The 15,814-nt window shown below is 39.6% G+C and overlaps 1 protein-coding gene across 1 annotated transcript; it reads left to right on the forward strand.

Moving 5' to 3' along the window:
* The first annotated feature begins 11,230 nt into the window (after positions 1-11,230).
* On the forward strand, positions 11,231-14,663 carry SIX1 (SIX homeobox 1). The gene is made up of 2 exons (XM_044272083.1): positions 11,231-11,977; positions 13,831-14,663. The coding sequence occupies exons 1-2, from the start codon at positions 11,418-11,420 to the stop codon at positions 14,123-14,125; spliced, it is 855 nt and encodes a 284-aa protein (XP_044128018.1). The 5' UTR covers positions 11,231-11,417; the 3' UTR covers positions 14,126-14,663.
* Positions 14,664-15,814: the final 1,151 nt, after the last annotated feature.

Below are 15,814 nucleotides of genomic sequence, written 5' to 3' on the forward strand. Positions count from 1 at the left end.
AAATATATTCTGTAGCTAGCTGTTGAAAAACTTTCAAGTGCTCACCAAATTTCTAAACATTTTGTAAAAATACAAACACTTAGTTCCATAGAAACTGAACAGCAACAACTCATTTTGCAGAAGAGAGCAGCAAGCACATTTTCCAGCAGTCCAGTCTCCAGGACCTGGGAGATCCAATTTGTCTACAGTACTTTCTAACGTAATTCGCATGCATTATCTTATTTAAAGAGTACTGCCGCTTGGACGTTTAAATTACTTGTGTATCGTGTTACAAATCACTTTATCCTGAGAAACCGAAAGAACCCGGCAGAAGAACATTTACTTGACTTATAAGAAAAAAAAAAAAGACAGACGTATTATATATTTAAAAAATATATATCACAAAAGTCTATATAAATGTGTCAACTAATTGTCCTATTTAATTTTTCTTTATATTTTTATAAATCCAACATTTCCCTCAGTCCAATTTTTTACTTGCCAAATTAAAAAATTGGAACATAAATTCTATTCTTATTGATTGGTGTTATTTATATGTGGAAACATAGAAAAAAATATATTAAACCTAATTGAGTTTTTAATTTTTTTAAGTTTTTATCTTTATTTTTTTATTTTTTTTATTTAAATTATATTTCTAATTTTTATTTTATTTGTTTTTTTAAATATCCAGAGTCTTTCAATCCTTACGTTTTCCTCCCTCTTCTACTTTCTATTATTTCATCTTGTCTTTTTGGCATTATTTTGTCAGTGTTTTATTCCAAATGAGAGCGACATCTTGAAGTAATCAGAAGCTGAAAAGGACTCGTCCCCCTGGCATCTCAGGTTAAATAAGGCGCTCTAGGAAAATATGGTAGGCCCATTACACGAAACCTGATCTGCCTTCATCAAGACTCCAATTGCCATTGCATTAGGATTGATTAGAGACCAGCAGTACCGTAATGACCCAGGGAGAGGGGCAGCATGGGACTTCTAATGGCAAGATCTTGCAAATGCTGATAGTTTTATGTTACCACGAAAATTTATATTTGTGTGCATATTTATCCAAGCAAATCAGGTATCAGGGGGATAGTGGAACCAAAAATAAAATTCTAAAATGTGGGAGGGGTATAACAGAATTACCAAAGGTTCCAAACAGACTTGCTTCATAATGAGTTAAATATAATAAGTAATAACAATAGAATACGGTAGTCGATGTAACGAACACTTATGAAATAAGCATAGTTACTCAAACAATTATTATTAGTTTCAAAGGCCGCAGATAATAGAGTCCTGCAAAACTTGGGCCGCATACAGAATAGCTGTGGCTTTTAGGCCTGTAATTTAGTATTTTACAACCACTGCAAAAAAGTGCAGAATTCTAGTTTCTTTCTTAGGCTCGCTGCTCTGAGACAGGGTGTGACCACAGAAAATGATTTGAGGGGTCTACTGGAGGGCAAGCCAGAGCTGAATTTTTCTCCTAGAAAGTCAACAAAAAATGTTGCTACAGATATTATGTGCTACCCAAGAGATTGTGGGGTCACCCCCTACCCCTCAATACAGACAGGAGGAAAGAAGCCCACCCCTTATTTTTTGTAAAAGCCATGCAGATTGCCCCTATGCTGTGAGTCACAACATATACACCTCATAGTGGGGCATTCAGTGAAGTTCACTGCATAATTAACTCCATCTTTCCAAGCCAACTTAACTGTTTATTTAGTGTCACATACTATTACCATCAGCAGCCCTTCTCTTCGAGGAAAATTAGCTTGCAGACTTCACCCTGCAAGGGCAAATTCTTCCTTCCTCTACTGCTGGAGGCGTTTTTCTTTGACCAGTAATTAAACAGTTAAAATGACCATGGAGCGTGTCTCTTGAATGCACTGTGCCTGCAGATATTTATGAAAAGATCTCAATACTGACAATGCCTACAAAATCGGCTTTTTTTTTTTTTTCCAGATATGACAAATCATGGGTTGATTTAGCGCAGAAATACATTTATGCAAAGATGATAGTAATTATAAATGAGCCTTGTGTTAATGATGTACAATCAAAATATGCTTAAAAGATGATTAAATTGATTGTGTGTGTGCCTTAAATCATATTCAAGTAGTATTTGTTTATACAGTTTATTTATAAAAGCGCCAACGTATACTTCAGCATTGTGTGCAAATTGTAAATGCATCTGTATCTCCCATGAATGCTATCTGTATCGTTATAGTCATCGGTTATAAACTCAAGTATTAATGAATATAATAATTAAATTAATTAATTAATTAAATAAATAATGATGGCTATGGGTTAACAGGTCTTAAGGGGGTTTCCAAGACTTTTATATTGATGACCTATCCAGAGGATCTGGATGGGTCGGCGTCCGACACCCAGGACTCCGCTAATCAGCTGTTTGAGAAGGCTCACAGTAGCGCCATGGCCTTCTCTCGGTTTAGCCTAGGCCATGTGACATCACGTTCATTGGTCACATCGCCTAGGAGCAGTTCAGCTCCATTGAAGTGAATGGGCCTGTGCTGTGATACAAAGCACAGGCGATATACAATGTACATGTGTGTGGTGAGCTGAGAGAAGGCTGCAATACCAGACACAGCCTATGGACAAGTGTGGCACCATCATTTTATTTATTTTATATTTTTTTGTAAACCCAGGCATTCTCTACTATAGAGCTACTATCCTGTTGCAATTTCCTTCTTTTTTTTTTATAAATTACCCATTTGCTAAAGGAGAGGCTCTTAGCTATTTACTAGTTATATTTATGCATTCATTGACCAATCAGGTTTAGGCTACATGCACACGTTCAGGATTCATGTGCGGAGAATCCGCACTGAAATCCGCAGGTGTTCACAGGCAAATCCGTGCGGTCAATCCGCATTAATTGGTGCGGATTTGCATGCGGATTTGCGTGCGGATTTGGTGCGGATTCGGTGCGGATTTTCTGCATGCGGATTTCACAAAGTGACTTAAGAAAATCCGGTCAGGAAAAAAAAAATTAATTGACATGTCGCGGATTTTAAAATCCGCACCGCAGGTCAAAATCCGCACGGAAAAAATCCGCATCGTGTGCATTGAGAATTTCAAATTCTCATAGAATACAATGTACATGACCTACGGTGCGGATTTTCCGCACGCAAATCCGCGCGGAAAATCCGCACGCAATCCTGATCGTGTGCAGGGGGCCTTAGGCCTCTTTCACACAAGCGTATGGAAATCCATCCGTATTCCAGCTCTGGAATACTCACGGATTCCAGATGGTATACCATCCAGAGTGTCATCAGTATTGCCTCAGTAATTCATACAGTTTCACGTGCGTATTACTTCCTTCCTGCATTTGTTTTTATGCACTCCCATAGACTATAATAGGCATATTTGGAAGAAACTACACCCAAAACCAGGACATGCTGGTTCAAATAATGATGAAAATGATATGCCTATATCCCTATCCATTAACATTAGCAGCAGATTTGGGTACACAAAATACGCGCCATATACAGATTGAAAAAATGCTTATGTTGACACCGAGTTTTCTGGAGGATGTATTGAGGTAGATTTTCCTGCAGATTTTTCAGCCAGAAGTGGATTCGAAAGGAATAAGAAATATAAAGGAAGGGCTTATACTTCTTCCTGCTGGATCCACTTCTGGCTTTGGCTGAAAAAACTACAGGAAAATCTGCCTCAAAACCTCCTCCAAACCCTGTGTGAACCTACCTCTTTCACACTACCGTTTTTTTTTCCGTTTTGCGGGCCGTTTTTTGCGTTCCGTATACGGTCTGTATACAGAACCATTCATTTCAATGGGTCCGCAAAAAAAAAAAGGAATGTACTCCGTATGCATTCCATTTCCGTGTTTCCGTATCTCCGTTCCGTGCAAAGATAGAACATGTCCTTTATTTGGCCGCAAATCACGTTCTGTGGCTCCATTAAAGTCAATAGGTCTGCAAAAAAAAATGGAATGCATACGGAAATGCATCCGTATGTCTTCCGTATCCGTTCAGTTTTTGCGGAACCATCTATTGAAAATGTTATGCCCAGCCCAATTTGTTCTATGTAATTACTGTATACTGTATATGCCATACGGAAAAACAGAACGGAAAAACGGAAACGAAACGGAAACACAACGGAAACAAAAAGCTAAACAACGGAACACTGAAATAGCCATACAGTAGTGTGAAAGAGGCCTTAGGCCTCATGCACACGACCGTATGTGTTTTGCGGTCCGCAAAATGATGATGATCCGTTTTTTTAGCGGATCTGTTATTTTTGTGGATCCATTGTATTAATGCCTATGGTTGTCCGCACACTAGAAAAAAAATAGGACATGCACTATTTTTTTGGCGGGGCTACGGAATGGGCATACTGATGCGGACAGCACATGAAATGAATGGGTCTGCATCCTATCAGCAAAAAAAAACGGAACGGACAAGGAAACAAAATACGGTCGTGTGCATGAGGCCTTAGGCTCCATTCACACGTCCATGGTGTGTTGCAGACCCGCAAATTGCGGACCCACAACACACCCGCCCGGCACCCCTATAGAAATGCCTATTCTTGTCCGCAAGTGCGGACAAGAATAGGACATGTTCTATCTTTTGCGGAGCTGCGGACCCGAAGATCGGGGACGCGCTCCGCAAATGCGGATGCGGACAGCACACTGTGTGCTGTCCGCATCCATTCCGTCCCCATAGAGAATGAATGAGTCCGCACCCGTTCTGAAAAATTGCGGAACGGATGCGGACCCATTTGCGGTTGTGTGAATGGAGCCTTACTGTTACTATCCTGTAAATTGCCCAGCAAAAATTGGAATTACCTCCCTGAAGTGAATTTACTATGCTACATTTTTATGTATGCTACATTGTTTTTCTTTTTTTTTTATGCTTTTCCTTTGAATATACATTGCAGAAGATGCTCATGTTGCTGCTCTCAATTGCCTTCTCCCTGGTGTTATTCTACATTGAAATTCAAAAGAAAAAATATATTTTATATAACTATGTAGCAGAGAGAGGTAATTTAGCACAACACACTGTAAAATCTATGGCTTTCCAGAGTTATCACAATGCAGAAGAAAGATAACTATACTAAAAAGAAATGGTGCGTAAAAGCTGCAACCTTCTAAGGCTGGGTCCCCATATATCAAACATCTAGCACATCAGTTGTAACGCCTGATGCCTCCCTTTCACTGAGTAGTTGTGCCCAGCCAGTTGTTGCCGGAGCCGGACACAACTGATACATACTGTATGTACTGCACTTCAGTGCACAGATCCAGCGTCTATATACCGATAACACGGACATAAAAAATGTAGCATACAGTGTTTTTCTATTTATTCAGCACTATTTCACGTGCAGTGTCATAAGTGATGTGCCGGATGTATGTGCACAATCCCATAGAAAACTATGGGATCAGTTCTGGCTTCAGTTCCTCTCCTGCGTTTTCTCCGGAGAGTGCACCAGCCCAGCAGTCATAGGCTAAAGGTGTAAAACAGAAAAACACGGCATCCTACAGTTTTTTTCTCCAGTGCCAGGAGATGTTCCTGATGCCAGAAATTATACCATAGACAGGGATAGGGATAATTTCTGGCATCAGTGCCAGAGGGAAATTAGATCTATGGGAACACACTCTTAGGGCTCATTCACACAGATATAATTTCTGTTCACATCTGATCCACATTTTTTTATAGATCGGATGCAGACCCATTCATTTCAATGTGACAGCACACCGTGTGATGTCCGCATCCGCACGTCCGTTCTACAGCCCTGCAAAAAAAAAAAAAGTCCTATTCTTGTCCATTTTGAGGGCATTCACTCGGACTGATTCACTCGGACTGGATCCTCGTTTTGAGGATCTGCGATTTGCAGACCGCAAATCACTTATGGCCGTGTGCATGAGCCCTTAGGTCCCTTTCACACGAGCGAGTTTTCCGCGCGGGTGCAATGCGTGACGTGAACGCATAGCACCCGCACTGAATCCTGACCCATTCATTTCAATGGGTCTGTGTACATGAGTGTTGTTTTTCACGCATCAGTTCTGCGTTGCGTGAAAATCGCAGCATGTTCTATATTCTGCGTTTTTCACGCAGCCCTGGCCCATAGTAGTGAATGGGGCTGCGTGAAAAGTGCGGGTGCGATGCGTTTTTCAATGATGGCTGCTAAGAGATGTTGTTTGTAAACCTTCCGTTTTTTATCACTCGCGTGAAAAACGCATCAAAACGCATTGCACCCGCACGGAAAAAACTGAACAACTGAACGCAATCGCAGACAAAACTGACTGAACTTGCTTGCAAAATAGTGCGAGTTTCACTGAACGCACCCTGAACGCATCCGGACCTAATCTGTCACGCTCGTGTGAAAGGGGCCTTACAGCGGGTTACTGTGTGAGAACACACCCTGGACATCTCATCACAGGAAGTGTTTTCTTTGTGCAGATATTCCTGTTCTTTAATTTAAGCACTTCAACAGAAGAGGAGAACATCTACTGGAGAGAAGGGCATAATGTGTGTAGCTCCACTGGGCCTTTCCCCATCCCTGCAAACTCTAGGGGCACTGTGGTAAGATGGGATGCATATTGTAAAACTGTGCCTGGTCCTAAATACAGTCTTTAACCAGGGAACCTATGCAAATGACCAATTCTCTGCAAAACCTAATGCTTCATCTAGTATTAAGAATTTAGTAATTAAATAGATAAGGCCACAGGCTAAGGTGACATAAAGTTTGCACTCTCTGGTCTAGTAATATACCTTTGCACTAATCTCTTGAGCAGCATCCAAGTTGCCTTTAGGCTATGAAGCGCATCCAGAACAATGGCACCAGCATCTCCAAGTCATCCTGGACAAATTGAGGAGACTTCTGGCCACAGCTTTCCCTCAATCACCTCCTCGGTTTTGTTTATACAGGTGCCTACCTAGTAATTACCTCCAGCTCATTAAAGTGTCCACCCTAGTTTATAGATCTGCTGTATTATTTTCTATTCCAGGACACCAGCAGCCTACAGATATATGTTCAGAGATTGGGGAGGTTATTTAGAAAGAAAATACAAGTGCTTATTGTTTTGGTGTAGGGCTGCCTATGTCACAGGCCTGGCTGGTGGGCACTGCGCCTCTGCTGGAGAGAGGATCGGGTGTCACACTGCAGATTCCCACTACAGATAAGGAAATGTGATCTAGTTTTCAGAACAGCAAGTGGTTGGAAAGAAGGAGGAAAAAAAACCTTTCAAACACAAAGCTCATTTACTAATGGACTGGTTTTGTGTTACCCAACCCAATGTACGGGAATGGCCAAGAGATAAATAATCTGCTCCTGGAGCTCAACATCTAATTAGGCCGCTCTGGTGTCCTCTGGGCTGTGTGCAGAGGGTGGGATGTATTTTTAGCATAGTCTGCAGGTACATCCTATCATAATGCCTTATGGATATATATATAATCTTATGCATGTGGGTTGCACAGGATAATGGGTATAGGGAAGATATATTTAGCAACCCTAAGATTTATAAAATAATCTTCGGTTGATGATCTCCATCATTGGCATTATGTATCTGACCATCAGCCAGACTTATGTGTCTCTGTGTGTTTGTAATATGAAATATGCACATGTTACCATTGCATTGTGACATATACTGTGTGTGCATGTAGATTATTATTGCATTGTTACATAAATACATAAGTTGTGTGAGTAAACATTGCATTTTGAGATCTATCCCATATCTAATCTACCTATCTATCTATGGCATGTTTTATTACAATGTGACATATATTGTATGCATGTTTTGTTGCAACGTGAAATACTAAGACTTTCTTTGTATCATCACTACATTATGAGATACAGTATATAATACAATAAATAATTTACTCCTGCAAGTTCATTGATCCTGCTTGCACCTGCATAGCCCTTTCTCTCTGCAGTAATGGAACTACAATTACCAGCATGCCAGCCAGTTTAAGAATGTTTCACATTGACTGCAAACTATGGCTGTGACCCTGACAGAATGCTAAAAGTCGTTTTTCTGGTAATACAGTGAAGCAGGATGATCTGAGACTCGCAGTACTACAGCCCATCAAACATTTTTGCAAGCAGGTAAGTTCTAAACGAATGTATAGCCTGTATTGTAAGCACCTCATACAAATATAAGCAATGCATTAAAATGGATTTAAAATGTAGTAGTCGGGGTTGGGGTCCGGGCAATGCCCTCTTGGTAGGGGCAGGAATGTGCCCTCTTGGGGCAGTGGGTGGTGATTGACATGGCAGCCATGGGGCCGGAACGAATCCCGATTCAGCTCATACCCTAAAGTCTAGTGCGCAGAGGAGACCTGAGCCTCATCCACTGCCTCCCAAAATAGGGATTCTTCCCTGTAATCCTACAAAATATACCGTTGCCTTAACGGAGACTGGATCTATGTGCTAGTAGCTGGACGATTAGGAGGACCTGAAACACTTATCCCTGGTGTACAGATATACATATGTATGTGGTTTCTAGTATGAGAGACAGAGGAACATTCTATCTACTCTCTATAGTAGCATACATTCTATATACTCTCTATAGTAGCATACATTCTATATACTCTCTATAGTAGCATGCATTCTATATACTCTCTATAGTAGCATACATTCTATATATTATCTATAGTAGCATGCATTCTATATACTCTCTATAGTAGCATACATTCTATATACTCTCTATAGTAGCATACATTCTATATACTCTCTATAGTAGCATACATTCTATATATCCTCTATAGTAGCATACATTCTATATACTCTCTATAGTAGCATACATTCTATATACTCTCTATAGTAGCATACATTCTATATACTCTCTATAGTAGCATACATTCTATATACTCTCTATAGTAGCATACATTCTATATACTCTCTATAGTAGCATACATTATATATATCTCTATAGTAGCATACATTCTATATACTCTCTATAGTAGCATACATTCTATATCTCTCTATAGTAGCATACATTCTATATATCTCTATAGTAGCATACATTCTATATACTCTCTATAGTAGCATACATTCTATATACTCTCTATAGTAGCATACATTCTATATATCCTCTATAGTAGCATACATTCTATATACTCTCTATAGTAGCATACATTCTATATATCCTCTATAGTAGCATACATTCTATATATCCTCTATAGTAGCATACATTCTATATACTCTCTATAGTAGCATACATTCTATATACTCTCTATAGTAGCATACATTCTATATACTCTCTATAGTAGCATACATTCTATATACTCTCTATAGTAGCATACATTCTATATATCCTCTATAGTAGCATACATTCTATATATCCTCTATAGTAGCATACATTATATATACTCTCTATAGTAGCATACATTATATATATATTCTCTATAGTAGCATACATTCTATATACTCTCTATAGTAGCATACATTAAATATATTCTCTGTAGTAGCATACATTCTATATACTCTCTATAGTAGCATACATTCTATATACTCTCTATAGTAGCATACATTCTATATACTCTCTATAGTAGCATACATTCTTTATATTCTCTATAGTAGCATACATTCTATATATCCTCTATAACAACATACATTATATTTAGAGATGAGCGAATTTCTTAAAAGTTCGATTCGGCTGATTCGCCGAATTTCACAAAAATATTCGCTTTGACAATAATTACTTCATCACGAAGGGCATTTTTTTGTAAGTAGTGGGTTCAATGACAGGGAGCTGCGATAGCGCCCCTGTCATTGTACCCCTCATATGCCGCATTCATACATGATCGCCGCATCTGTGTGTAAAATTAACAATAAAAAAAAAATTAAATCAAACTTACCGCTTCCATTTGCTCGCAATGGGCCGTCCGCCGCCATCTTGCTTGAAGATCTCGGCCGAAATCCTGTGCGGCGCGAGACTATGTCATCACTCCGGCTGGCGTGGTGACGTATGACGTCACCACGCCGGCCGGCGTTATGATGTAATCTCGCGCCGCACGGGATTTCGTACGAGATCTTCAAGCAAGATGGAGGCTGCCGGCCTGTCGCGAGCAAATGGAGGAAGTAAGTTTGAATTTTTTAGTTTTTTATGCTGTTTCAGGTTAAATCGATTCGCGGACACGAAGCACAAGGAAATTCGGCTTTATCCTGAAATTCGGATCGCATTCCACTTTGTGGGATTCGATTCGCTCAGCTCTAATTATATTGTCCATAATAATATAGCTTCTATATAATCACCATATCACAAGGTGCAGGTTATAATAATCACTGTATCTTTTTCAGTGTAAATATTAATTAATAGCAGCATAAATAAATATTGATTTCTCACCCTGTTAACTGTCAATAATCCTCCCTAAGAACGTCTATGGGAAAAGTAGTTAAAAGACCATTTAGCAGTTGCAGACAATGACAGATAAATCTCCAGGTCTTCCTACACCTCTGTGTTCTCTTATCTGAGCATTGTTCTCCTCTTATTACCTCCCCTGCTACCAACAATACATTATCACCTCTGTTTACAAAAGCCTAATTGTTTTTAAAGAACTTTAAAAAATAATTGCTTTCAAGCAAAGGTGTGTAAATGAGGATTAGCATAATTAGACTGGGAACAGTTTGTGCTAAATGACCTAGACCTAAGAGAGAAGAGGAAATGGATGAAGATTTTTTGGGGAAAATCTTGTGTCGTTTTTCAATGTAAATTATGAAATTGTGAAATTAGAAAGTCTATTGACTTCAAAATGACATAAAGCAAAAGCACTGGAATGGCATTGATGAAAACATTATGATTTCAAGCACACACACACATTAATGATATACATGCATTATCTATCTATCTATCATTTATCTCCTCTCTTCCTCTACATTTAGCCCCTATGTTCCCCATGCTGGCTCTGTGCTCTTTAATAATGCATCCCTATTCATCAGTACATGTTTTATTCATAGCAAAGCATTAAGGTAATTAAATACCAACTCACCTGAACTGGACAATGACATTTTTTGATTTTTGTTTCCCACAGCTCTGCTGCTATAATTGATTTGTTCAGAGATGAGTCTTGGGTCCCCTTAGGTGATACTTGAGAAGGGTCTCATGTTGCAAGGCCCTGGCGTGTCTACCCCCCCCCCCTCCCCCCTCCCATCTCTTTTCCCACCCAAGGGCAGCAGCATCACCCCTACCCTCCCCACCCTCCAGTCTGTGCTCCATGCTCCGCAGCCTGCCCCCATAAGTGCAGCCAATCAGTGTGCACTGTGGTGCTTTAAGGAGGCTTCTACCAGAAGAGTGACAAACTTCCAGCAGCTACACACAGCATCCCCTGTGCTGAGCAGTCTGTGAACCGTGTTCCTTGGGTGTTTTGTTTTCCTGCTTAAAGACTCTTGGATATATCCCTGTGTGACTTGCATTACTTCTGCAGTGTATGTGGATCTTCTATACACTTCTGGCTGTGTCTCACGCACACTAAGCCATGTCTATGCTGCCTTCCTTCGGATTTACGCAGGAGCAAGTAGCCTGCGTGTGCGAAGTGCTGCAACAAGGGGGGAACCTGGAAAGATTAGGCAGGTTCCTCTGGTCCCTTCCAGCCTGTGATCACCTCCACAAGAATGAGAGCGTCCTGAAAGCTAAGGCTGTGGTAGCCTTTCACAGGGGAAACTTCAGAGAACTGTACAAGATCCTGGAGAGTCACCAGTTCTCCCCACACAACCACCCCAAACTGCAGCAGCTGTGGCTCAAGGCGCACTATGTGGAAGCTGAGAAACTCAGGGGGAGACCTCTTGGGGCAGTGGGCAAATACCGGGTGAGAAGGAAATTCCCTTTGCCAAGAACCATATGGGACGGTGAAGAAACAAGTTACTGCTTCAAGGAGAAGTCTAGAGGGGTACTCAGGGAATGGTATGCTCATAACCCCTACCCCTCTCCCAGGGAGAAGAGGGAGCTGGCAGAGGCCACTGGACTCACCACTACCCAGGTCAGCAACTGGTTCAAAAACAGGAGGCAAAGGGACAGAGCTGCGGAAGCCAAGGAAAGGTAAGGGGACATGTCAGGCGCAGACTAATGGTGTGCTAGCAGCAGATCGTGTGTGTGCAGCCTGAGCTCTGAAATACCAAACCCCCGCATCTGTCTGCTAAAAGTCCCAGACAAAGAATCCCCATCCTCTCCTGCTGGCCACACGTGGTTTGGAATAGAGTGCTGACCACTAGTCCATCAAGCACCCAAGGGGTTAAAGCAGATGTGTTGTATGTGCAGGGCCATCCCTTAATAAAGCGTAACCCCCCCCCCCAGTAATGATCGCACAGCACCCCTGCTGCATGTAGTAGGGCGCCCAAAGGCAGCGACCTAAATAAATAGAGAGGTGACTGTGGGGTCTCGTGTTCCCCGAACTGACACATACTCTGTGACATGAAAGTAGTATTATTACTCCACCTTATCTGTGGATGGGATGGACTGGGGTATGGGCAGCCACAGCACAGACAATACGGGGAGCAATCACTGCAGAGAAGAGCCATCACTATCCTCTGTATCCGTTATTAAAACTGCAGCTGCTTCTACTCACAATTCTTTATTTTATATATCCCATTGGAATATAATACTTGTATTATCTATCTGTCTTTCTATCTATCTGTCTTTCTATCTATCTGTCTATCTATTTATCTATCTGTCTATCTATCTATCTATCTATCTATTTGTCTGTCTATCTCATATCTACCTACCTACCTATCTCATATTATCTATCTACCCCTATATTCTATCTATCTATCTATCTGTCTATCTATTTATCTATCTGTCTTTCTATTTATCTATCTGTCGATCTATCTGTCTATCTATCTATCTATCTATTTGTCTGTCTATCTCATATCTACCTACCTACCTATCTCATATTTATCTATCTACCTACCAACCTATTATCTATCTATCTGTCTGTCTATCTCATATCTATCTACCTACCTACCTATCTCATATCTATCTACCTACCTACCTATCTCATATCTATCTACCTATCTCATATCTATCTATCTAACTACCTACCTATCTCATATCTATCTATCTATCTATCTATCTATCTATCGACCAACCTATCTAATATCTATCTATCTATTTACCTACCTATCTCATATCTATCTACCTACCAATCTATCTATCTATCTATTTATTTATTTGTCTATCTATCATCTATCTATCTCTACTTTTAGTCCTATCTATCAAAACGTTGGTATGTATAAACCGGTTATACCTTATCTACCCATTATTTTAAACGTATGCCTTTCCAATATATTCTCTCTAATCTATCTATCTATCTATCTATCTATCTATCTATCTATCTCATCTGTCTTCCATGTATCTATACATTTTCATTTTTCATTTGGACGAATTGGCAGAATGAACTATATTCTAGTGAAAGATGATAGACTTACAGACAGATGATTGATAGATAGATAGATAGATAGATAGATAGATAGATAGATAGATAGATAATAGATAAATAGATAAATAGATAAATAAGTAATAGATAGATCGATAGAGAGATAGATAGATAATAGATAGATAATTAATAGATAGATAGATAGATAGATAGATAGAGATAGATAGATAGACTAACAGACATACTTATATTATTAGGGATACAGAAAAAGCCACCCTATAGTGTGGGTGTGTATGTGTATAAATAAATATATATATATATATATATATATATACACACACATATATATATATATATATATTTATATATATATCATAATAAGTCATGAAAACAATTAAACATAGAAGAAAGAACGACTGTCTGTAGTGGGCAGGACGATGGGATAGCTTGTATGTAATATAGGTTTATAGCAGTAAGTTGACATTTATACTCATACAATTTTTATATTTTTTTTTTCCAGAGAAAACACAGAAAACAACAACACATCCAGCAACAAACAGAACCAGCTGTCTCCCCTGGACGGAGGAAAATCACTTATGTCCAGCTCTGAAGAAGAGTTTTCCCCACCTCAGAGCCCAGACCAGAACTCAGTCCTCCTCTTGCAGGGTAGCCTCAGCCACCCCGGGGCCTCTTCTTACACCCTGAGCGCTTTAAGTGCCTCCCAAGGCGGCCACGGCCTAGCCAGTCACCAGCACCAGCTGCAGGACTCACTGCTCGGACCCCTTACCTCCAGCTTGGTGGATCTAGGATCCTAAACAAACTATCAGATAGGGACTGTGATGGAGACCCATGGACTGCACAATGATTGTATATAGCGAGACTCTTGGTGGTTTCAAGGTTCATCTCATGGTACTTAATAATATGTAAAGAGACTTTTTATATTCCTGTTGATGACAAGACCCCACACCTCACCCACCTTCACTGAATGCTCTTATACCCCCCGTAGCTCTTCTGCAATTAGCCAAATGCTGAGGACAGAGGCACTAGGACACCTCCTCCTGCCGCGTTCCCTCCACCTCATCTCCATAGGATATAATACCAAATTACAGGATAATATAATTATTATTATTATGCTTTATTTATGAAGATCCGCATTTTTGTTTTCCTCCAAAACCCAAGAAAATCCTAAATAATGGTGAAATTCACTGAAAACATCTCTGGGGCCGAGTGCTCTTCACAATGACGCAAGTTCTGCAGTTTGGAGGAGGTTATGTTTACATTTTTTTTCCACAATTTAGTGTAATACATCGATTGCAAAGTAGTTTATAATAAAATACAGTATTAGAAAAAAAATGAATGGCGCCTGATGTCTTTTGTCCGAGGTCAAGGAGAAATCGGAATAGCCACTGCACATATTAAACCACTGCGCACATTTTAACGCAAATTAGAAAAAATAAAATAAAATAACACAAAAGCACATAAATAACTAATATAAACTAAGCACTGAACACATACCTCCGGACAAGGTATATTTCTTCCTCTCTGTTGAGAGATAACTCCTCAAGTTTTCATGGCTATCTTTACATTTATTTATTTGTTTATTTATTTAGTTATTTGTTTGTTTGTTTATTTATTTATTACAGTGAAATAAGGACGTAAAATTGCATCTAAACAAATCATGCACCCGTTCTCAGGCAGAGAATATTGTCCCCATTAGTCGCCCAATTTCAGACTAAACCTTACAGACTGGCGGAGAAACTAAAGCTATCAATATACATGACAAATGGTTATGTAGTTCTTGTTGATTGCTATAGGAAAACGATTAAGGGCAGTAACCATAATGTGCAGGTCGTCTGCTGTGCATGGCAAATACAATAACCGGGAGAATATGTCAGTCATTCCATCATTTACTAGAGATCTTATGTGTGATATAGATCTTAATAATTCTCTATATTTGCGCAGAATATAGCAGAACCCAATTTTTCTTTTAGCTACAAAATTTTGCAACTGCATCTATCTGTCATATTTGTATAATTGTTATTATTATTATTATTTGTCAGGGAATTGGTTTGCAGTTGCTCCTTCTGGGTGATGTACATTTATCTCTCTCTCTCTGTTTGATGCCTCTGTTTATTTTTGCTGACATTGTATTCACTCCCCCATCCCCAAGTCCGCCCCCCCCCCACACCTTTAGTAAATAGTGATTTCCAACCTTAATTATTACTATATCCGTTCCAATGAAGAGAAGCGTGATGCAACCTACACTATTTAGTAGATAACTTTGCACTATACCAACCCTAATCATCAACTAGTTCGTGTGTGCGTGATGTATACAACATGAAACATTGCTGTGAAATATGTACATGAGTATATTAGTATATGCCCATGTGTAAGTTTGTGTGAATATATGTCTGAATGCATGTGTGTAAAGATAGGCATCTGTATAGTTTATAAGTCTGTAGAAGTTTGATTATCTGATGATTGTATATAAAATGTGTGCGTGA

This window comes from Bufo gargarizans, chromosome 11, assembly GCF_014858855.1.
Source record: "Bufo gargarizans isolate SCDJY-AF-19 chromosome 11, ASM1485885v1, whole genome shotgun sequence".
Lineage (NCBI taxonomy): Eukaryota > Metazoa > Chordata > Amphibia > Anura > Bufonidae > Bufo > Bufo gargarizans.

Bases quoted from the DNA above. Each gene is read 5' to 3' on its own strand.
- SIX1 (XM_044272083.1), top strand. From the start codon at position 11,418: ATGTCTATGCTGCCTTCCTTCGGATTTACGCAGGAGCAAGTAGCCTGC. The intron at 11,978-13,830 runs GTAAGGGGACAT...TTTTTTTTCCAG, and splicing joins GCTGCGGAAGCCAAGGAAAG to AGAAAACACAGAAAACAACA.